At 36.8% G+C, this 25,124-nt stretch overlaps 1 protein-coding gene across 1 annotated transcript in view; it reads right to left on the bottom strand.

Annotated features, from left to right (window-relative positions):
• The window catches only part of LOC107563412 (hepatocyte growth factor-like), a 30,882-nt gene extending 6,290 nt beyond the window's left edge, over positions 1-24,592 (bottom strand). The window contains exons 1-13 of the mRNA XM_016248290.1: positions 24,358-24,592; positions 20,842-20,998; positions 20,211-20,323; positions 18,019-18,133; positions 14,590-14,732; positions 13,098-13,218; positions 9,684-9,802; positions 7,473-7,638; positions 6,563-6,696; positions 3,655-3,748; positions 1,913-2,049; positions 364-396; positions 100-205 (exon numbers count right to left, since the gene is read on the bottom strand). Coding sequence (XP_016103776.1) covers positions 100-205; positions 364-396; positions 1,913-2,049; positions 3,655-3,748; positions 6,563-6,696; positions 7,473-7,638; positions 9,684-9,802; positions 13,098-13,218; positions 14,590-14,732; positions 18,019-18,133; positions 20,211-20,323; positions 20,842-20,998; positions 24,358-24,406 — 1,487 coding nt within the window. The 5' untranslated portion in view covers positions 24,407-24,592. The remainder of the gene's footprint in view (positions 1-99; positions 206-363; positions 397-1,912; positions 2,050-3,654; positions 3,749-6,562; positions 6,697-7,472; positions 7,639-9,683; positions 9,803-13,097; positions 13,219-14,589; positions 14,733-18,018; positions 18,134-20,210; positions 20,324-20,841; positions 20,999-24,357) is intronic.
• Between the last annotated feature and the right edge of the window lie 532 nt (positions 24,593-25,124).

The raw sequence follows: 25,124 nt of genomic DNA, 5'->3' as shown, positions 1-25,124 counted from the left end.
TGGGTAAGTCTTGAGGTACCAATTCTTAGTGCACCACAAATAATGTTTGTTAATGATATTATTTATCAATGTTACCTACATATTTTGCAAATGGCTTACCCTCTCTGTATGCTGACCATCCAGCTGCCTTCTTTAATCTGGACAGGCCCACCACCGACGATTCTCACCTGCTTGTGAACAAAACATGAGGTCTTTGTACCCTCATCTGTAAAGAGATCGAAAAGACAAAATGAGGGGTGACACACAAGTTTATCAGAATACAGAAAAAACACACAAATGCGTGTTTTTGAAATAATCTTTCTAACGTAATCTGAAGCGAAAGAATCTCTGCATGGCTTAACAACACTTGAAAGACGTGATTACCTTTTTGTGGCAGATTGTTATGTGAGGGCTCACCTAAAAAGGAAGGAAAAAGAAAGGAAGTTTATTTTTGTTCTAAGCAATGAATAGGCATGAGAAATGAAAAAAAGATGTGGTCACCAGTGATGGCTGTTTAGAGTATAAATTGAGTGAAAGTGTGTGTGATGTCTTTAGCATAGGACTAGTCTTGGTCCAGCATGTGGGACCAGTTAGACCCACACAGCACTGAAGCTTAACTTATACATGCGAGTGAGTGTGTGTGTGTGTGTGTGTGTGTGTGTGTGTGTGACAGAGACAGAGGGAGTGCTGACAGTCCGAGCCACCTGGACTTTACACTCTTTAATTAAACTGAAACCTCTGTGGAAAGTGGGCGCATGTGTGTGTGAGTGATTGATGTGCGTATGTAGATTCGTAACACATGGCCTACATGCTCAACACAAGTCTGCGGTGTCAATGATGAGAGTATAAGTCAACAGGAAAAAATATGTGGGTACATAATGGTCAAAAATATGGTTATTGTCTGTACTGTATAAAGAAACCAAAAGTCATACTTTAATGTGAGTAAAGACAGATAGACTCAAATGAAAGTTAGAGACAGTGCTTGCACTTAAAAAAACTTCTGACACAAGTTCTTAACTCCAGAAGAACTTCTGAATACTGTAATGTAGGTTTTTTTTTTTACATACAAAATTAATACATTTATCAGCTAGGACACAAACTGATCAAAAGTGACAGCAAATACATTTATAATGTTAAAAAAAGATTTGTATTTCAAATTTTTGAAAATTCTATTAATCAAAGAATTATGAAAATATTACGCAGCACATCTGTATTGATATTGATCAGCACATCAACATTAATATTGATAAGAAATGTTTCTTAAGCATCAAATCAGCATATTAGAATGATTTCTGAAGACACTGAAGACTGGAGTAATGGCTGCAGAAAATTCAGCTTTGCCACCACAGGAATAAATTGTATTCTAAAATATATTAAAACAGAAAACAGTTTAATTAGTTGTCTGACTGACTGACTGAGACATTTGTGATTTTAATTCGCAATTGTTCTAAATTAATTGTTCAGCTGCATTTCAGACACAAACCGGTTCAACTAATTTAATTCAAGTAGCCAGTTTAAACAAATATTACCATAATAAAGCCACTTATTTGCAACTTTGCAATGGTTTGTAGTCACAAATGAAAGTGTCTTGGAAAAGTGTTTAATTAAAAAACATATTTGATTTTCAAAATGTAGTAAAGTAGCCTTTTACACTTTTTAGAGTTACTTTTTTTATACTTTTATGCTCTGCTCTAACTAGACACTTCTGGTTATTGTATGGTGACATAGTTCATTCTAAATTAATAAAATACTGAATTTTAGTTTATTTTCGGCATTATCTTTTTAGCATTTAACTGTTTTGGTTCAGTGGTTTACTTTACCCCATATTCCTCAGCTTGTGTTAGACTCCTCATGTTTCAAGTAGCATTTTTAGTGAACCCAAAGGTCTCAATCAGGTTGTAATGTTAGCACAGACAGCGTGCTGCTCACTCACAGGGTTTGAGAGAGCAGTAATCCCAGGGGATGGATGAGCTGTTGGTATAACACCATGGGCCGTGTTTGTCCTTGTCCGGGTTTCTGCAGAAGTTCCCCGCCTGTTCAGCCATCAGCAAGTTCACATCTCTTTCGTTGCTGAGAACAAAAACAAATCTCATCATTACAACACAGAAAATGTGCAGCTTTAATAGCAGAGTGCTAAGAATGAAAATGAACATATTACTATAAACATTCAAAAAACAGGTGCATCATTCAGACAAATCGAGGGTCGTTTAACACTAATCAAACAGTTTATCCAGTGTTTGTAACAAAACAATAAATCCATAAATTTAAATCCATTTAAGAAAAGAATCCAAAGAAACAGCTTCTTCTCATAAGTTCATCTTAAGCCCCAGCTGTATGGAGCTCCTCTCAGGAGGCAAGGTGAAGTATTTAGCTTGTGCATTACTCATGACATGTTTCCCCCAAGCTTTTCCACATTATCACTCAGATTAAGGAAGATTCACAGATGTAGAGATGCTACGATTCTCCAAAAGTTCACCAGAGACCAAAAGTGCTTCAATGAAGAGCACATGCATTACACCGATGATTTTCTCACCGTGCTACTCTAGGGTTCATACAATGTAAACAATCTATTCCTAATGCCTGCCTGACAGTGACCTTTGCAACCCGGCCATGGTGGCTCACAGGCTGTGGGCCAAATAAAGGAGCTGATTGGCTTTGATGTGTTCCTGGAGAAGGGTTAGGGCGAGGAAAAGGGTCAGAAGGTGGTTCTTAAGAATCCCGTTCCAGCTGGGTTGGCCTGCCTGTAATTTTTAAGGAATTGAGTCACTCCAACTGCTCCATGTTTACCATCAATTAGAACTCTTCAGAAAGGGGGTCCTGCACTAAAACGTGTTTTTCTTCTCAGAAACCGTTGAGGGTCTTATTTTCTCAACGAAGACAAACACGACCTGACAATCCCTGAGCTTTGTATCAATGAGCTGGCGGGTTTCTGGAAAGGTCGACCTTTGACCTGGAACTTGTTCATAAAACAGGGAAGTTATTTAACACCACACATTTCATGGTGAGTGTGGATGGCAGAAACAACACAGAGCTTTTGTGGAAACGATTGTTTGACTCCTCTGAGACTTACACATATGCTCATTGATAATGTGCCAATGCACATTAAACACAGGCAAAACCACAACTGCATTAAAGGAAACAGACCTCACCTGGCAGGAACAAATATAAACCCTAGCTATTTAACACTCCAGTATAAGTAAAACTGTGAATGCACATTTGATAGCTCCATATGCTTACATATATATAAAAAAAAAAACATGAGATATTTCACAAACCATTTATTCCCTTTCACCAATTTAATGACAACTTTCTGTGCTTGACCATTGAACCTAACCTTGCAAAGCAGCACAAAGGCATCATGGGATTGCTCTTGAGATCCTGCATAGCAAGATGTGGACCTAGTTTGGTTTCCATGGAAACTGAATGACTGTCTATGACTGAATCTATCCGCTGTACCACTATAAATGATGGTTCTGCTTAATACTAGACTATGGAAAATTCATAGAGAAAACTATGTGTGTGCCAATACTGAAGGACTATGAACAATCAATTTCTTATCTCCAAATCTGAGCATATTATTTATTCAGTTTAAAGCTGAAGTGATTAAAAATACATATAAAGTTTTTTTATTTTGACATTTATTTTGAAGTCTAGACATGGATGGCCAGCACTCACCTTTCACTGTGATCTTTCCACGGAGCACAAGGGATGCCAGAGCGTGTTTTAGCCCGTTTTCCATTGTATGTGTCACCAATGCCCGTATAACACTCTGAAACAACACAGTCAAACAAAAAGCATAACATTTTCAAACTAAAGCAGATATTATAAAGCGGGTGTGCAATAATAGTAAACAACAACATTTTCTATGAAAACTTTTCTAAGGAAAATGTGAGTATGTTTGCCAATGCAAAAGTCACTAGTCCCTAATCGAGTCGGGTCCCTCATTAAAATAGGGATTCTTTTTCACCCATTCTATCAGTTTTTTCAGGCAAAAAACTGCACATAAAATTACTTAGAAAGTAATAGCACACTTTTTCTCAACCAGCTGCCAGTGATTAGTATTTTTTAATATACTATTATTTATTAATATTTTGAATTAGCTTTTTATTTTTTATTTTTTCAGTTTCCTTTAGAATTTTAGTTTTAGTAATTTTGTTCTTTTCTGTCGTTTTTATTTAATTTTTTTAGATTTCTATTTAGCTTTAATAGATTTTTATTTAAATTTTAGTTTTAGTCATTTTAATACTTTAACTTCAACTTATCTCAGTTAGCTGCCAAGGCATCATGTCTAAATTTCATTTAAGGTTTTTAAATTCTTAATTTTATATATTTAATTTTACTTTATTTTATTTAACTTTTTATGAGTAACACGCCAAAGTGCATTTATTTTGTTGTTTTATGCCACGGCAGAAGGCTATTTTCATGGCAAGAACAACAAAAAAAAGGTAAATACACATATTTAAAATGAAGCAAGTAATAAACAAATAGGACAAACCAATTACATACAGAAAAATAAAACCTACAGTATATAAGGCTTTTTAGGTGCACTTTTGATAAAAATGTTTGTGCCAAAGTTTAATTTCAAGTTTTCTAAACCCACTAAGCCTAATAATATGCTTGCTAACTTATGAATATATGCACAAAGTAAAAGATAAATGCAATGCAATATGATTAAATATAGATGTTTTAATGATCCCAATGAGAGCTTTGCTTTTAATCAATGCTGTTAACCTAAATGCCTCAAAATTATTATCAAACTCTGCAAGTCAAAGTGCTTAAAGAAACACAGCAGGTTTGTGGAAACACACTGCTTATGGAAACACAGCAGGGCTCCCAGCGCACAACAATAGTCGAATGATCATCCCAACGGCCTCAATTGGGACACCGGTTAAATCGATCTTAACATCAGCGCTTGTGCGAGTCCTTCTATGAAACGTCTCATGGGCCCTGCCAGTCACATGAAGCTGTCAGCAGTGATTAATGCTTGACTCATGCTGTCTCATTCCCACACCGCGGCTCCTGCTCTCTGCACATGTTTCAAACAGCCCCCATTAGTGGCCGTGGAGACTGGACTACAGGGACCACCATATACCAATGCCAAGACAGCCAAAAAAGAGCAAATGAAAGAGAGAGGAAGGGAGGGAGAAAGTGCTACGACATTCTTGAGCATCATGAAAAGAAATTATATAGATAGTATGTCTTGCTGGGGAGGATTAATAAGAACAAAGGCAAGGACATTTTTTGAGGGTCGTTTTGATATGCAAAGAAGGCACTACTTCAAAAGTTATAGCCTTCTTTTTTTACCCAGCCAGAGAAACACAGTTGGAGGAACGGCAGCCATAACATCATGGAAAACAAGATCAAGCCAGTAGATTATAAACATGTTTCTGAAAAGCAAATAAGTGTTTATGGTCGCTGTCTGTAAACTCGTCTGCCGTACTACAATTTTCGCTCTTGCATAACTCACAGGACAGAAATACACATCTAGAAAGAGAGAAGGCAAAGCCAGGGTCAGACATGTCATGATACTTAAGGAGCAATTCAAGGGTTAAATATTTCCGGTCAAGGGCACGGTGACAATGACTGGCTTGAAATACTCTGCCAATAAGCTACAGCTGCCGCAGTGCTTTTACAAGATGATTAATATTTTAAAAAAACAAATTTTGGTGTGCACTGAAATGTTCAAATGCATTCAAAAGTATCAATATGCCTTGGATTTCAATAGAAATGTATATTTCTCTCTGGATTTTCTGATAATCAAGGATGCTGATATTTTACATACTGTAGAATGGTCTGTATATCAGTCTCCCTGAACTCAGATTAGTCTGTAAGAATTCATGGCCTGAATAAATGTACAACAATGTGATCTCCTGAATGACAAATATGGTTGAGAAGAACACGTGACTCTTGAACATTAGCTACCCAATAAGGTAATGCCCTTCCAGCATAGCTTCACTGAATTCAAAACACAGTAGCCCTGTGCAAAACAGTGTATTTCTCAAAGCTATGAACCTGATTGTGTGCATCAAAATGGCACTGATGACATGAAAAAAGTGAGACTCATGGCTGTATTCGATCAAAAGGGTGCTTCTACTAAATACTGAGCAAAGGGTCTGAATATTTAGGACCATGTGATATTTCAGTTTTTCTTTTTTAATAAATCTGCAAAAATGTCAACAATTCTGTGTTTTTCTGTCAATATGGGGTGCTGTGTGTACATTAATGAGGAAAAAAATTAACTTAAATGATTTTAGCAAATGGCTGCAATATAACAAAGAGTGAAAAATTTAAGGGGGTCTGAATACTTTCCGTACCCACTGTATATATACAGTATATTACAGTGAACAATACAGAAAAACACCAGTCAAACCAATTATCTGAAAAAAAAAATATATATATATATATATATATATATATATATATATATATCAGAGCAATGAGGTCTAAATGGTTAAAACATTTCTCAAGCTATACATTTCATGTGTGTTCATGAGAACCAAAAATATAAAGCTAGTACCATGCAACAGTAACAACAAACTTAATATAATAAATATCAGACAAATACACAGTGAATGACTCTTACCTTCATGTTCAGGTGGTGCAACGCCACAGCGAGGGATGTTGGTGCAGAACGCCACAGGTACATTGGGGTCAGTCGTGAAGCACCATGGGAGATGATGACCATTAGGATTCCTACAGTAGTTCTCCCGGAGATCCCTGCAGTGTAGATGCGTACATTTAATCATATACACACACATATCACACATGTTAGTGTTACAGAGCAAATGCTGAACAGAATGAGATTGATCTTAAAAACAACAGGTTTTGAAGAATAAACTTATATGATGACAGGTAACATTCAGGTTAAATCTAAATATTCAGGTTAGATTTTTCTAGTGATGACAGAACAGAACCAGCATAGCTGGTATTATATCAGAAGTGGTTACATATACATATATAAAACAATTTCTGAATTGTATTTGTATTTAGGTTGGTAATGGATATTTATTGGTCTATATTGTTTATATGTTCATCTTAAAATTAATATTACATTTTTTTGAGTATGATTGCCCATGCAAAACTCACTATTATACTCTGTTCCTTTGATATGGGTCAAGTCAAATTCAATTAAATGTATGTTTATGGGTTTTTTTGTCTATTTTATCAGTTTTCATCTTATATTATTTAATATTTTCATAATATACATTATAACGTTGTGATGCCTAAATGCACTTGTAGCATTTAGAACAAAAGTGAAGTGTTTTGATATTTTTTATTACTATTATATATTTAAACAAAATGGTATAAATAGTATAATTGTGTTTAATATCAGCCATTTATTGGTTTTCTGTCATAATTTAGCAAGACTTTTGTCAACCACCATCAATAAAAAGAACAAAGTTTGGCTGATGTGCACGAATCAAGTCCAAATCCAGTCGACACATAACTATAAATTAATACTTAATGCATATGTTTTAGGAGCATTTTCTTACTTGCAACGGTAATTCTGTGGAGCATAAGAGTGTCGATGGGGAAACTGGGCATCCCATCTCTGACAGGTCACTCCCTCGGGGGTGATGCCAACCGTTCCACGATAACCCTCTCCACGTCCACGGAAACAAGTTGTTGTGTTGTCAATGTCACCGCCATTGTCTGAATCTGAGTAAAAAGTGAAAAGCATAAACAGAAAGACAAAGGGAGTGAATGAAGCATAATATCACTCCTTAGGCATGATGAATGCTGAATCATAGATTCACCATTAACTGTAAGACCACGCTGCCTGAGGGAGGAATAACAACAGCTTTATCCTGCTTAACAGAGAGAGATGCTTCCTGAATGAGTCAAAGCAGTCACTAACTCTGTGACAAATGCTGAAACAGTAGCCTACAGAGCTTTTTTTAGGGTAAAACGTAAGCGTTGTATGAGTGCACAACAGATATATATTGTCTTTGCCCATGTATCTCATTGCAATAAATTACGCTCATTGGAGACAGAGTTATTATGTTTACCTCCAATAAACTGATAGTGCTTCAGTCTGCTAATAATGAGGCTAACAGTATGGGTATATAGGCCAAGTCCTGCTAATAAAACCCTAAGTCAAACTCTCAAATGCATCCAATACCCTGAGAATATGAAGAGATGTACAGTGGATCCCAGCATATGTTATGTTATCCTAGCTAACAAAAATATGTTCTAAGAACATTTTGATAACGTTCCAATTCCAGTTCCAAAAGTTATGGAAATGTTATTTCTGAATGTTCTCAGAACATCTAATTTTCAAAAAGTTTTACAAAAAATGTTTTCTTGTTAATGCGAATATCTTCAACAGCATTAAGTGAACTTTAAATTTTATCATCAAACAAATATTATGGGAATGTGACTTTGGATGTTGAACACTTTAAAACATTTTGAATCTAGTGAAGCAGTAACGTTTAAAAAATGTTAGACGAACATTTAACTAAAACATTTCAGAAAAAATGTTTTTGTGCCACTGTTTTGAGAACATTATTAAAGACCAGATAGCTTTGAACGTACATTCTATTAACGTTACTAGAAAAACATTTATTCATAACTTTGAGAGAACCTTACCAGAACATTAGCCAATGTTCAGACAACATTCTCTGTTAGCTGGGATTATATTCGTACAATGTTAGGTTAGCATTTTTAGCGGTGTTAAGGCAGTGGAGCATAACATCATGAAAACAAATGCAAAGGTCAAGAAATTGGAAACAATGAGGCACTTTGTCTTGTTGTGTTTACTGCAGAGCAGCATTGTATCTTTTAAGAGCATGTTTAGCTTTATAGAGGATCAAATAGTCTTGTTAATGACGACGTTCCTTCTGCAAGTGGACGAAAGCCACGTCTTGTAAAAGCAGATGCACCTATGATGGTTTCCACAGGTGGGAAACCAGAGACAACTCTGTTTAGCTGCTTATTGAGATGCTGAGGTGTTTGAAAAGAAGCTGCGTTCTGCCAAACAGGAAAGAGAGTCGTGAAAAGTTCCTCCCATTACGGTCATCTTTGAGAATCCGTCACAGGGTTTTGCTCAAAGTTACATGGACTTGCCAAATGACATGGACTTGCCAAATAGCTCTGAAAAACAAATGCGACCCCCACGGCTCGGTCTAAAATGGTGAAGAATGTGAGTGTCGGACGCCTGAGTTTATACTTCGCTTCCCACTTGAACCAACATGCCGTCGCCTCGCTAATCAAAATAAACGGAGGCAGCGTGAGGAGGGGGGGGGGATTGAGGGGAGTCATTATAATAATAGGTTTTTGGGCGCTTGTGAGCTTGTGTGTTTGAGCGAGCAGGGGGTTTGAAACCCACACGCGTGTTTTGTCTTTAGTATGGAAGGTTTACATAGCACTTGAAACTCAAGCACATTTCTCTCGTGCAGATGCTCTACTGCGCTGATGAGGAAAAATAAACATGGAGGCACGTTACCGAAAAGACGGGGCAAGAGCTGAGGAAAGAGAAAGAGAGGAGAGATAGTTTTATAGGTGGACCCTCCTCTCTCTCTTCTCCCGGTTACAAACAACATTCCTGTGAGGGTCCCAAACGAGAGGGGAGCCAGGGCTACAGGAAGAGGAAGTTGTAAATTTGGCAAACTCTGCCTCTCTTCATTCTCTTTCTCTCTGGCTTCTTTTTTGTTCTTCTCTCTGTCTCTTCATCTTACATATAAGATGCAGATGCGCACACTCACCACACTGTTTGATGTTACAGTATTCCCATGGAGTGCTCGGATCGGTGGTGAAACACCAGGGTCTCTGGCGCCCGTCTGGGTTCCTGCAGTAGTTGTCCTTTAGACCTTTATCGGGGTACCTGTCATAGGAGGGACAAAACAAACACGCTTAACACACCACATATCAACTATCCCTGTTCTTCGGAAGCTTTGATTTATAGGCAGGATAAAATTCTAATAGCCTACAGAAGCCCATTGCTCTGCACACATGCAAAGTCTCATAGTTATACAGGGATGCATTAAATTGATCAAAAGTGACAGAATATAATGTACATTTATGATGTTACAAAAGATTTCTATATCAGTAAATGCTGTTCTTTTGAACTTTCTGTTCACCAAAAAATCCTGAGCACTAAATATAAATCAGCATATTAGAATGATTTCTGAAAGATCATGTGACACTGAAGACTGGAGTAATGACTGCTGAAAAATTCAGCTTTGCCATCACAGGAATACTGTATATTACACTTAAAGGTGACATATCATGAAAATCGGACTTTTCCAGGTTTTAAGTGCTATAATCAGGTCCCCGGTGCATCTACCAACCAAGGAAACGTGAAAAAGATTGACCCAGTAACTTTGTTTTGGTAAGCCTTTTTCTGCAAGCATCTAAGAAAATGAGCGCATCAGATTTCGCTCCCTTGGTGACGTGGCAAAGGGATCTCATTATAATATTACCACCCCTTAATCTGTAAGTTTCCACCCCCGGCGCTGTCATTTTGATTTCGCAAGCGACAACAATGTACCAGTTCTAACGCCATGGCGAAAGTTTGAGCAAAACACGCTAACTGTTCTGTCTTTGGCTGCATGGATGAGCACAGAACACTGTTTAGAGTCCCAGCCTCAGAGGAGACAACAGAGCAGTGGATTTATTGATTTATTTACTGTATATTGCTGCTGCCACACAGATCTAAAATAAACATGTGATTTATTTCTCAGCTGTTTACCTTCACAAACATGACCGACTGTTTTTGTAACTCATGTGTGTTTTTAACGTAAATTTCTGTGTGAAAGAGAACTTAGTTTAGTACTCACAAGCTGTGTGACAGCCGCTTTCTGTCCGTGTGCTTCGGATGTGTGCTCTCAGAAAACCGTATATCAGAAGATTAAACTCATATGGTTTAAAACGCATGATTTCAGCACGATAAATATGATAATCAGAACCAAAACAGATGTTTTTAGCAGGTACCAGCTGTAATGGCACAGCTCTATTCTGGAAAAGGGGGCAGGGAGCAGCAGTTCATTTGCATTTAAAGAGACAGGCCCGAAAAACAGCGTGTTTCTGCTTCCACTCAAAATAGCCATTTTCAAAATGATATAATAAATGATCTGTGGAGTATTTTGAGCTGAAACTTCACAGACACATTCTGGGGACACCAGAGACTTACAGTATATTACATATTGTAAAAAGGGGCATAATATGTTTCCTTTAAATATATTAAAACAGAAAACAATTATTTTTGTAAAAATAGTTCATAATATCACAATTTGTTTCTGTGTTTTTGATAAAATAAATGCAGTCTTGGTGAGAGACTTCTTTACATTAAATAATCATTAAATAATCAAACTTTTAAACAGTAGTGTATATTGGCTGATACTCAATATTTAATTATGCATTTCCTATATTTTTTATTTTAATTACATTTTTATATAACAAAGTCAATTTGAAATAAATATCTGATTGATTAAAATTTTAATGTTGTATTTACACTACGATCTGAGACTTTTTTTTGGCAGACTTGTCATGTAAAGGGTAAAGAGTTTCTGTCTTGTAATGTTAAATGGGTTTTTATGGTTGCTTGCACTTCTGAAAAAAAAAAGCTTAAGACATAATAGACAATTTGCCTCTTTGGTAGGTTCACAAAAAGCAGTCATTTGATTTAGTGATTTATATCAAACGGGGGCATGACACAGTTCCCATGAAGTCAAGTGGGAAAAAAAATATTGATTTTTCAAATATTTTTAAAAGTTGCTCACAAATGCCATTCCGGATGTATGCAATCTGACATTTGAAAAAAATATATACTTTGTGTATTTAGAGACTCTTAAGGGAGAGTATTCAAACAAACCAACATTTATTTCAAGATTAATGATATTGTTGTTTCCCAGAACTAGTAAAGATGTAACTGGGTCACTGGGAATGTCACGCAAAATGAAAATGCCATTTACTGAATGGAATGTGCATGTCCATCAGGTAACAATGTGGTCAACTGTTTCAGTTGCTATTCTTCACAAAATAGGTGTGCAATTGAGTAAAGATGTGCAAGGAAATTTAGAACTTTTTCTTTTTTTGTCCAATATGAACATGGTCCAAACGGATATTTTTCCAAAGCAAAGTGTAATTTTTCATGACTGCTGTTGGCCATCACTTTAAGATGCCTGCTCACATTGTTATTTAAGACAGATTAAAGCATAGCTGAGTTGTTTTCCACAATTAACGTTAAATTACATGAGGCCAATGATCCACTCATGACCCCAGCTTTCTTCAGCATAACGTTATCGAGTCACTGACTAGTTTTTCAACTGATATCTGATACTTTCTTTAAAACTTAATCATATTAACATCAACTATCACTACATTTTCTGAAGAAAATCTGAGTGGTGTCTGCCATCCAAAACTCACCAAACCTCACTAAAGTGTTTTGAGTGGTTTCCAGGGCATTGCTATGGGGTTGCGAAAGAGTTCTGAGAGGTTGTTAGTTATTATGTTTGTTTCCATGTAGTTGCTATAGAGTTCTAGAAGGTTTCTGGGTCTCAACTCAAATCAGGCCACCCCCCCAAGTCTCCGTAATATTTTAGATATGTCTCAGGTCCCTCTTTAAAGGGATAGTCTTCTGGTGAACACACACACATACACACAAAAACAAGATACTGTGAAGAATGTGGGTAAACAAACAGTTGTGTCGGCCCCAATTGACATGCATAGTACAGAAAAAAAATACTATGAAAATTAATGGGGACCAGAAAGAGTTTGGTGACCAACATTCTTCAAAATATCTTCTTTCGTGTTCAGAAGAAGAAATAAATTCATGCAGGCTTGTGTGGAACAACTTGAGGGTGAGTAAATGCTGATAGAATTTTTAGGTGAACTATCCCTTTAATTTAAGTAAGTCTATATATTTTTCACCTGTTTTGTGTCTCCCAGGTGCAAAATCATAACTTTCATCACTTAGAAAAGTAACTGCACACCTTTTTGCAACAAGCCACATGATCTGAGATATCATCAATAGTACCCAACAGGTGAACAAAAGAGACTTGGATTTTTGTAAGTATGCCAAATTGGTCAAGCCTCTCATATTGATCGAAAACCCTGACCTGAAATCTTTCTGACTGATGTTGTGCCTTACTGTTTGCATTTTCTGGTGGGTCTCATACCTTTTAGGATGGAAAAGGTGTTTATGTGGTTCCTCAAGGTCCCAGCGCTGGCATTCCCGACCGCTCTCCGTGTGGTCCATTGGTCCACGGTAACTTTCTCCATTACACGTCATGCATTCCACTATGGATAAGAAACATGCCTGGTAAGAATGTTAACCAGGACGAGGCCCAAAAGAGTTCAGCTGAGCAACATTAGCATGCTTGTAGAGGATGACTCAACAGGGTTCAACCTTGGTTGTCATGTTAAATGGTTAGACGATTGTCACAGTGGCAGAATGCTGGTAGTAAATTAGTGCACATATTTGATACGCATAGGCTAATCACTAACGATTAATGACTGCAGGGATTGTAATCACATTTATCAAGAAGACAAGCAATTACGGAGCCACATGTGACCCTTAGATTGTCTAAAAATAAATAATCTTCCGCTTCAATTTACTAGGCAGACGTTCCACCCATTAGGCCTTACTTTTAACCCCAAATGCACGTTGCAGCTTCTAACAGATTTCATACGATCAAAGGTTACAGCATCATGTAAGTATTACAGTATTTAGTAAAGAGCTTAGTCACTGTAGGACCAAACCAAATATAACAGCAGATGGAGGTCACCTCAGCTAGAGTCATCTCTCTAAATACTGTTATTAGTTGTACAGTACACACAGTATAAGGAGCAGATTGCTGTTGTAGAAACAGATTTTAATGTCAGCCACTCTCATGAAAGCATGATTTTACTTCCTTGTGTTTGTGTGTGTTTTTGATTATGGGAAACTAATTTATTAGCAAACCCTCCCAGCCATATTTCACCATGCAACTCTTAGAATAGACAAGCAGCTCTGTTTGTTGGCCTGATTGCTATCTCTGCAGAAACCCCCTTTTTATGCATGCGACTCAATGTGATCTCCTATTAACGAAAATCCCCAGTCACCCCAACAATCAAGCGCTTTCATTCTTCTTCAACAGATACAGCCTTGAATTGAATAAATTAACAATTGACATGAAAAAGGTGTTTTAAAAGGCTGAAAATCTTTAGTGCTCATATTTAACATTCCTCAGTTTAAACTGCTAACCAATAGAAAAGAGATATCACAAGTGAGTGTTTTAACATCACAATTGTTTCTCCAAAACAGTCAATTGAGAACAAATGGAGACTTTTGAAATCTCCTGATACACAGATTTTTATCATGAAAAAACGTGCTCAGTTTTGAAAAAAAAAAAAACTGTTTACTATTAAATGTCAGAGATTTAAGTATGACATTTTCAATGATTTTCACATTTCAGTAATTCTTCTCATAAAGACCAAATTATCTTGATAATATTCATTCACCTTGATAATATTCATTCACATTAATTTCACAGCTCTATATTCTTACATGCGATCAACAGTTTGGTTTAGTACAAATATCTGACAAAGTTAATACAAAAACATAACTGAAAGCTGAATAATAATAATTCTGAACAATAAAATACAAAAAGTTACTGGTCTTGAACTCACCCTCTGAGCATTGTGGGATGCTGCAGTCCTGGTGGCGTATTTTGGGGTCTGTGGTAAAGCACCAAGGACCTGTTGTGGTGTTGTCTGGATTACGACATAAATTCTCCCTTAGATCTCTGTGCTTGTGCCTCTGGGGTAAGAAACTAATGGAGTGAGAAGAAAAACATGACATAGAGGTGATGTTTGTTAATCATAACCAAACTAAATTGGTCAAAATTTCTGGAACAACATACTATTACTCTTTGACAATACTTGACATTTTTAGCTGCAGAGTGAGGGTTAATGCTCTTTTATTGACGTTAAAAATCCTTTGCAATTATTAGCTTCTACATTTCATTGTGATGCAAGAGCTTAACACGCATTTGGCTCTGGGGAAATTGTTGCATCTTCATTTTTTTTCTTTTTACTTAAGGAAAAAGTACAAAGGTCGAATCTTAAAACAACAAATGAATGTAGGTAAATAATGATTTTGGCAAGTGAATGGTGTAGTGTAAAGCTTTTGGTCAGAGAAGGTCAAAAACTGCACAGTCCTTGAGTTAGACTACGCTCATTATAAGCATTGTTGCTTTAATAGCATTTTTGGCTATTTAAACGTTATGAAAGCAGCATCACACAAAAACAAATGTTTTTGGCTCCCAATGCTATTACAGAACAGTTCTTTCATCCAATAAACAATTTATTCTGAAACCCAAAGCTTTTAAAATAAATTGATTACCGCAATAAACTTAGGAGTTAGTACTGTATACAGGTGCATCTCAATAAATTAGAATGTCGTGGAAAAGTTAATTTATTTCAGTAATTCAACTCAAATTGTGAAACTTGTGTATTAAATAAATTCAATGCACACAGACTGAAGTAGTTTAAGTCTTTGGTTCTTTTAATTGTGATGATTTTGGCTCACATTTAACAAAAACCCACCAATTCACTATCTCAACAAATTACCACTTTTCCATGACATTATAATTTATTGAGATGCACCTGTATATGATATGATATGGTGACCACCATGATAAGGTGACTCTACATCTACATCATTTAAACCTATTTCTCAAAGGTACTATTCATTTATTTATGGGCACCACTAGTAATACAATAGTAAAACTCTGAGATGCTGCTAATGTAAAAAGTTTCAAAAAGTATTTTACCCTTGCCATGCAAATATTTGTAAAACATTAATTAATCATTGCCTTAAAGGGGTCATATGATACGATTTAAATTTTTCCTTTCTCTTTGAAGTGTTACAAGCTCTTAGTGCATAAAGAAGATCTGTAAAGATGCAAAGACTAAAGTCTCAATTTCAAAGAGATATTCATTCATTCATTCATTCAAATGTTCACGCAAAGAAAGAAGGTGTAACTTTTATTTTCGCTGTAGTATTGTTGCTGCCGCCATGTCGTGAAGACGTGTCGTGTTTCGTTGTGAAAGCGAAACTACTTTGTTTGGTCTTCCAAAAGAGGACGATATCCACTTTGTCATGCCTAGAGCTGATCCGTGCTGGTCGCTGAGGAAATACATCAACTTCACGCTGTGGATCGCCAGATCGGCTTTCACCGTGGATGAAGCGGAGTCCAGCCTGGGGTCGTCACATGTGGTTGCCGCAAGCCCGCCAGACGCTCCTTCGTCGAGTCCGCCGGCCTCCGCTCACTGAAGGCCACCGTGTGTAAAGCTGTGTTTCCTTGTGAAAGCGAAACTACTTTGTTTGGCCTTCCAAAAGAAGACACGACTAGAAATCAGTGGTTAAGTTGTATTTACAACACTGTTCCAGAACAGTTTAACCCAAATATTCAGATGTGTGCAGCACATTTTATGGAGGACTGTTTCCTGATCCTGGTAGAGTAGACTACAATGCCGGCTGTTCTGACTCACAGACTGTAAATACGTTTTCATTTTAAGGATTTGCCACTGACGATTCAAACGTGAGTTTTGGCAGTGTAGAGTAGCGCTTGTTGTTTGTCATTTCTCCGATCACAAATGCAGACATGGTTTTATGTTTACGCGATGCAACGCGCAAAAAGACAATATAAGTCATTATAATCCATAATTATGTCCCCACTGGATGCAACAAATGCCTCGTGCATAATGGGTTTTAATGTTTTTGTCTCGTTGCTCCGCCCGGGACACGGCTTCACAGTATGGTAGGGGCGTAACATTTCCGTCACACGCTTGAGGTATTCGGCCAATCACAATGCAATGGATAGCTGGCCAATCAGAACACACCTCCCTTTTCAGACCGATTACATCATATGACCCCTTTAAGCCAAATGGAAATTATCTTTTGTGTAATTGCCTCTGGCATTCACAACACAAATCAACCAAGTTCACGAAGATTGATGAATACAGATAAAAATGCAATCTGTGAAAAATTACCTGACCTACAGGCCTGTGTGGTATTTCAAAACGTTCAGGTCCATTGGTTTTTGAGCCGATAAAACATGCCTGTGATGTTTCAGAGGCAAGCATATCAAAAGCTGGCTTTAAATCTGTACTAATGTCTATTAGAGAGATAAAAAGAGTTGAAGGGAAATGAGAAAAGAGAGAGAGAGAGAGAGGGAAAGTTGGTAGTAAGGGTTCAAGGTCTCTGAAAGGTAATCACATTTTCAGGATTTAAGAAAAGTGCATAAAACTTTTGTACAGGCCAAAAAATAAGCCAGATAGGGCAGATCTATCATAACGACTTGCAGTACAGGAAGTAAATCGAAAGCACCATGTGGTGTCCCTAATGAATTCCCGTAGCCATAATGAACTCAAAGAAAGACGTGTTCTGCATTAGGAATCTTATCTTAGCTTTGTGCTGCTTTATGTCAAACTCCCACTTATGCACAAACCCTCAAATCCTGTAAACATGACATCTGTTCCAGGCTGCATATGGCTTCTTGATGTTTATTTTTAGATGTTAGTGTATACAAAAATGTATATTTTGGGTAAACCTGCATTGAACTGCTCATGCATATGCATAATTGTAAACAAACGTCTATTTTTTGTGATGCAAGAACGGAAGCAATTGTTTGAAAATGTACTGGTCGCTCATTGGCGTTCCTGCCATTGACCTAATTGTCTCTGTTGGCGCTCCACTTCTGAGAATCGTCGAGTTGCACTTACTGTCACACTTACTGTAGAGCGAGAACCCTCTAACGAATCAAAGCCAGTGAGACAGCACACATTAAACTGCGCATTCATCATCATTAGAAACTAATGGAGATTTTTACGACTCATGTAGTCTGTTTTGCCATTAGCTATCTAATAGTGTAATATGTGCATAAATAAATAAACTGAAGCATACGAAAGAGATGTTAACAACTATCTACACTCCACAATACTTTTGATAGCCACAGAAATGCACATAGAGGGAAATTGAGTTTAATTGCCTGTAGAGAGAGACAAAACCAAGAATGAGAGGTAAAGAGGATGAGTAAGCATGAACACACTTACTTGTGTTCATGCGGCATTTTGGAATTCCAGAGTTGGCACTGGACTCCACCCTTGGTCACCGATCTCTTTCCTTTGTAATTGAGTCCATTGCCAATGATGCATTCTCTCATGAAGTCTGAAGGACAATAAACATATAGATACACCTTAGGTAATGTAATCTTTATGTGTAACAATCGTTTTCCAAAACCAAAAATCTCACCAAATGGATTTTTAGTAATGTACAGTATTTTAACCTTTCAAGACAAACCATGCACTCCTATACCTGCTGTAATTTCTATAGTCATTTTAAAACTTAATTTTGGATGAGTAGACGTAATTGGGTCGGTCTTCTCAAACTATTAATAAATTAGTATACATCTGAATATTTTGAAATGCTTAACCATTCAAAAGTTTGGGGTCTGTCAACATTTTTTTATGCTTTTGAAAGTCTCTTATGCTCGCCAAGGCTGCATTTATTTAATCTAAATTACAGTAAAAACAGTAATATAGTGAAATATTATTACAATTGAAAATAACCTTTTCTAATAATCTTTTCTGTTTTACTATATTTTAAATTATAATGTATTCCTGTGATGGCAAGGCTGAATTTTCAGCAGCCATTACTCCAGTCTTCAGTGTCACATGCTCCTTCAAAAATCATTCTAATATGCTGATTTAGTGCTTAAAAAACATTTCTTATTATTATTATCACAGTTGCTTGATATTGTTGTGGAAACCATGATGCATTTTTTTCAGGATTCTTTAGTGATTAAAAAATTCAAAAGCATTCAGAAGCATTATGTGCTTCATAAACATTTAAGAATGTCAAGTGTTTTAGACTTCAGAAAATCTGCAGTACTCTTAGAAATAGAAGGGACAAACAGTGGGGTATTTACTTCCAGTGACTTGTGTAACTCAGTTTGCTGTGTCATCCTCATCATGGTGGTGGATAGATAGAATGAGTATGTGTGTGTTTGCATGAGTGTGTCATCATCACATGGACACTGATCTCACATTTATTCACACTGAAACTTAATTAATCCTTAAGAGTCCAATTCTTGGTTAAGGTTTGAGAACAGCTCTACATATTATGAAAACCATCAGTGGCAGATCATGGCAGCATAAGCTTTAACTCTAGATGTTTTTGAGATTTAAAAGGGTTTAAAAACAAATCATGCACCAATATAGACATTTTGGTGCAATATCAGTTATACTGTATATCAGCATAATATAAATTATATATATTAACTGATATGATGAACGATATTAAAAATCTATACTGTTTTGGAATGTCAACTAAAGCCAAATCTAGAATTTTATATTCTGCATAATAAATGTACACACAGGATTCATTTTTTCCACAGTAAATAAGATTGTAAATGGTTTCATACTACACTGAAACCTGGTGTAGAAAAAGAGTAGTGCTTGAACTGGATACAGAAATGTGTAATCTTCTAATATTTGCTTAATAAGAATTAAGTAGATGACTGTTTAAAACACTAATATTGGTAGACGTCGATATGGTCGATGATATATTATGCATCCCTATAAGATATGCTCTCTGGCCTAAAGGAAGTCAAAACTTGTGGCAGGCCCGGCTCCAGAATCAAATCACTGAGGGTACTTAAATTAGTGAGGGTGCTCTATATATATATATATATACACACACATACATACATATATATTAGTGTCATCCGTTGTTATGGCGCAAAGAGCGCTTCGTTTATAATCACTAAAAAAAAGCTAAAATGACTAATGACTAAATGTAAATGTAAAAGCTGTCACTCATCTTAGTTCATCGTGATATCACAAAGATACGTTACTATCATTAAAGTTCTCTATGTTGCACAACGAATCTCTTATTTGCATTGCATCAACACTTTGTTACAATGAGATGATTCCTACTGGACACAATACCTAAAAGAAACCTCCAGCGATTTGAATGGTGAGTGGATTCTAACTTAAACGCCTCCGATTCAAGAAATCAACAGATATGTATGTGATTAGCTACACTGCTCAACGCTGCAAAAACACGTTGAAACAGAAATTGTTCTCCAGAGCGCAAACCATAGTGCACTGGATAGTTTGCCAAATCTGCAATAAAATGCCATTAATACAGCTTTAACTGAGGGTGCTTTTGATTTAGTTTGATGGTGCTTAGCACCCCCGTAGAACCGGGTCTGACTTGTGGTAATAAAACAGTATTGTTGTACCTTTCTTTTCATATAGGTCGAAGTTGAAGTCATTCTCCATGCGGACACCAATGGTGAGGCTGTCGTAGGAGAGTAAATTACACTTTGTAGTTTTCTGATCAAAGTTGAATGCTCTGTAAAGACATATGGCACATGTTAATACTATTAAATGATGTTAAGCAAATAAAAACAAAAGGATGGTGGCAAAAATTATTTATCATTTAATGTTATCAGTAGATAGTCTTCTCATGTAAAGCAAAGCATAAGCTATTGTTGTCAGATTTTTGTATTTTGTAATTTGAAAAAAAGGAAAACATTCCAAGAGCTAAAGATAAAATGTCATGCAACATCGTGCAATTTCTATCTACTAAGAGCTGCACTTTCTTTCTATGCAGAAGTAACCAGAGGTCATCAACCTGAAACATCAAAATAGGAAATACTTGGACTGCTGATTTCCACTAGTGAAACTATTCCAGCTGCTTCCTCTCACACTGTGTTGTACACAATTAGCTAATGCAATTCTACTTCAGATCAGCCAGTTTCCAAGAGCAAACTGGGAGTGTGCTTCTTTTATTTAGACACACTTCAGGCTGTTTACGATTACGTGTAAGGTGGAGTGTCTTTGTGCTTTAACCTTTGTAGACCTCTGTACCTGCAGGTGAACTGGAGCTTTCTGTTGCGGCTACAGCGACGTGCACATTTTCCCACACTCATTTTGCGGCCTTTGGACATGTAGGACACATCAGGTGGTGTGACCAAGCGCACGGCATCAGTTTTCTGGTAGTCTTGCAGGGCATGCTTCTTAGTTTCTGCCACACAGAAAACACGTGTTAGGGTGGGGAGAAGCACTAGTCGAATCCAAACATGTGTTTCATGACAGATGGCACATGATTTTCTTTCTTTTAATCAGTAAAGGCTGATTATAAGCCTCATAGGAGGCATAAAACAGAATATTAAATATGGAGCAAAAAAAGAAACTATGATGATGAAACTATATTTCAACAACCTGCTTAGATCACAATTAGAATGTGCAAAACTACACATTTTCATAATTTACTTGACAGCTGGATGCCTAAATAACTAGCCTATGTTAAAAAATGAATATTTCATCATTTTATCATTTAATCACCATCATGTCGTTTTAAAGCTGTATGCATTTATTTATTCTGCTGAACACAGGAGATATTTTGAAGAACAATTCCTTGTGTAGATAAAAAATAAACACATATTTTCCAAATATCCTCTTTTGAGTTACATAGAAGAAAGAACGTCATAGAGATTTGGAAATATGTGAGGGTGAGTAAATGATGACACAATCTTCATTTTTGGGTGAACTATCCCTTTAAGGAAACCCTCTGTCATTAGGTGGAATCAAGCCCACAAGGCCCTGATCAGACTAAACCTTTAGTCAGTTTTACCAGGCTGTTGACTGTTAACATGCTAAAACTCTCAATTATTTTAAAACCGCATCTCCCTTTAAATGCAACACAGCTAAAAATATTACACTCACAAAGATCCTAGTTGCCCAACAACCTACTACTAGTAAGGTCACGAATTGACTAGTCAGTTATGGGTTGGGTAGAATACTTGAAGGAAATTAAATCTGACTCTGATCCTAGTGTGCAGCATCAAACCTTCTCAAATCACCATCCGAGCCCATCCATGTCATGTCATGAGAATTGAGTTATCTGTCAAGCCCATGGATAGAAAGCACCGATTTCACAGCCACACTGTGAGATCAGGCATGCTTTTGTGTGTGAAACAAGCTCTAAATTCTGATAGTAGACCAACCAAGGAACATTAGACCCCATCTAAGCTCGAAAACTGACCCAAAGCCAACAGTCATGCTCTTTAAAAAGACTCCTGCTCTTGACTAGCTCTGAATATTTTTAGAAAGTAAGTCTGTACAGAACAAGCACCAATATGGTCAGTTTGCACAGCACTGATGGTCATCTCATAATGCAAAAGTAGGAAAAGTAAGAAAGTAGCATGAATACGTTTATACAAATGTCAAAATTACAATAGTCTAACAGTAAAGCATTACAACTCACATGATGTAGGACTTTATATCCTAATGTATGCAAAATGCACATTTAGCTAGGTTATCTGAACATCTACATGACTCTGAATGTCTGAACAAAGGTTTTTACGTTCCATTATACAGAATAAATTACTCTAAAATCAATAAAAACTAAACTGATCTAAACTTTGCGCAAGCAACAGGCCACATTGATCCTTCAATGTCACAAATGTACTGCAGATTAGAAACGAAACGACTAAACACAGAATAATTAATAGGTTCTGCGCAATAAAGCAGTTCTGATTTCAAAAGAAGGGTTTCATAGTGCCACACGCCAACACTTCATCTCTCCCTTCAGCTCCGTGCACACTGTCGGTGACTCATTTTATCCAGATGTTTTGCGAAGAAGCAACAGCCCACTCACCATGAATGTCAACATCTGTGAAGTTTTCCGTAGTGAAACTTAATACAATGTTTGGGAACTGTGACGCTTTTGATACATGTGTAATTTGAGTCATGAACTGCAATTTGATGGCATGCCCAATGCATTTCAATATTTTGATAGTTAGATTAAAAAAATGAAATTTAAGAGATTAATAAAGATGAAAAATAACGGAGATTAATCTGAGGATAAAATGTATGTAGCAAAATCCTTTACAGTATAGTTAGCACTGGTCTTCAAATTTGATTGGCTAAGGGATGTTCCAATAGTGCTGATATACAGTGCAGTCCAGCAACACGGTTTGCATCACTTTGCTTGTGTTTGTCGGGTTCCAGATCAGAGTATGTGATTTGGCTTCTTTTATTGGTAAAAACATAACAACAAAACAACAGGCCATTTTTATCAGAAACATAAAGAAACATTAAAGTCTGTGTGAACCTGAAGTTGCGACCGATTTTATTGAATACGTTGATGCATTTCAAAGCAAAAAAATAAAAAGAGGGTGGGGCTTTATTTTAGCCCACCTCCTCATTATCTCTAGGTCGCAACAGACTAAAGATTGTAAGGAAGTTGTTAAGGATGTTAAGCCCAAGTCATCAAACTGACATCATCAGAGAAGGAATGCCGTTTTTATTTTAAATTGCGCAGATTAATTGTTCACCACAAGACTAGTAATGTGCACTAACAATGTAAACAGTTAATCTGACTTTAACTATCCTATGCATACACTGTGCATTCACAATGATAATGCAGTAAGAATTTACATATTTGCACAAATATTTACATACAGTAGCATCATCCACAATTATGAGATATTTTGTAAATAATTCATCTGTAGCTTAAAAGTAAACAGTGATGTTTCAAGAAATAAACACATGAAATGGCACATTTTAATAATATATTAACAATGTTGCATTAAAAGCCACTTGATCCACCCAAAAACTAGACAGAAGTTTGCATGAATAGTCTATTACAGTGAATCTCAACCTTTTGGCGTACCGGACCCCAGTCCAATTCAGAACCATCCTCAAGGACCCCCAGAACAAAATTGACTCGTATCATTTGTGTCTTTGTGAGGACCAAATGCAGTCAAGTATAATTCAAGTTAGCTGACTTGTCCAGTATTTGGCCATATCATCAGCTATATTGGATTTTTCTTTCATGGGAACATGCCATGTCAAAATATTCAAAATGCATACAAAAAATCATACTTTATACGGACCCCCTGGCCTTATGTCAAGGACCACGAGGGGTCCACAGACCCCTGGTTGAGAAACACTGGTCTATTAGGCTGTTGTTTATTTGTTCATTACAAGGTGGACATTTGTGTCAGACTCAGCCCTAATTTGTTTAAAATGTTTCTATATGTAAATATAACTCAATGAGCTTAATCAGTATAACGCCTGTGAAAAAAAAAAATTTAATATTTTACTTTCATGAAACAAAGATACTTGTGAGTGAATTTTTCAAATCCCGAAAGGCACCAATAGGAATGACCCATAAATGATCATCATGTAAACTCGCGCAGAGAGTGGGCATCTCCAGAAAACTGTTACAAAAATGAACCATAGTAACCACAGTTTACTACACATGTAAACCACATTTACTACAGTTATTGCTACAGCTGTAATACATAACACAGTTATTACTGTAAAACATGACACGTTAGCAAGTAAGACGCTTATTGGAGGAAAAAAAACACTTACCTGAGTAAACCAAAACGGCCACACAGAGCAACATTTTGTAAATCCACATGTCGTTTTGGATAGGTTTACGTGACCCCCAAAAAATACAAAAGAGACGTCAGAAGTCTTGGCGTTTTCCTGCTTTGAATAAGACTATTTGTAAGACTCAAGTATGACAGCAACGCGGCTGTAGCGGTGCTCTTGCGGACAGTGAGCAAGCGCGCGATGGACTGAGTGACTGAAGATAAGCGCGAGCTGAGAGACTCTACCTCACGCGCTCCCTCCCCTTTCCCTCAGCACATTTAAAGTCGTCCCGCCACTGTCCAGTCCACCTCATAATGTTATCGCATATTATCGCATTTCCTGATAGACACCGAGGCTGTTGAACCGATCCGGGAAGTAAAATAAATGGAAATTGTTTATATTTGTTGCCTCTCTAATTTATTGGAGCGGATGGAAAGTGTTGAGGAGATGTCAACACAGCTGTGTGATGCTGACTGACCTCCCTGAGGGTGTTTGGGAGGAAAGTTGTGAATTGATAAACTCTGGGCCACTCACTTTGTTTTAGTTTGTAAGAAGTGATGGCTTATTTTACATTTGGTTATTGGCAACCCTCTTAGTCATGAACTCAGGCAAGAAATTATTAATCACGTTCACTTTATCATTCACAAACATGCTATCATTTCACTGCCTTTCAATAATCGACCATGGCAACCATGGTTTCTGCCAAAATATCAGATAGAGCAGTTATAGTTTCCACATAAAATTGATTATTGGCCAAATCAAAA

Source organism: Sinocyclocheilus grahami, unplaced genomic scaffold (genome assembly GCF_001515645.1).
Source record: "Sinocyclocheilus grahami isolate Dianchi unplaced genomic scaffold, SAMN03320097.WGS_v1.1 scaffold874.1, whole genome shotgun sequence".
NCBI lineage: Eukaryota > Metazoa > Chordata > Actinopteri > Cypriniformes > Cyprinidae > Sinocyclocheilus > Sinocyclocheilus grahami.
Note: the sequence above shows the minus strand (reverse complement) of the source record. Positions and strands in the feature narration are given on the sequence as shown.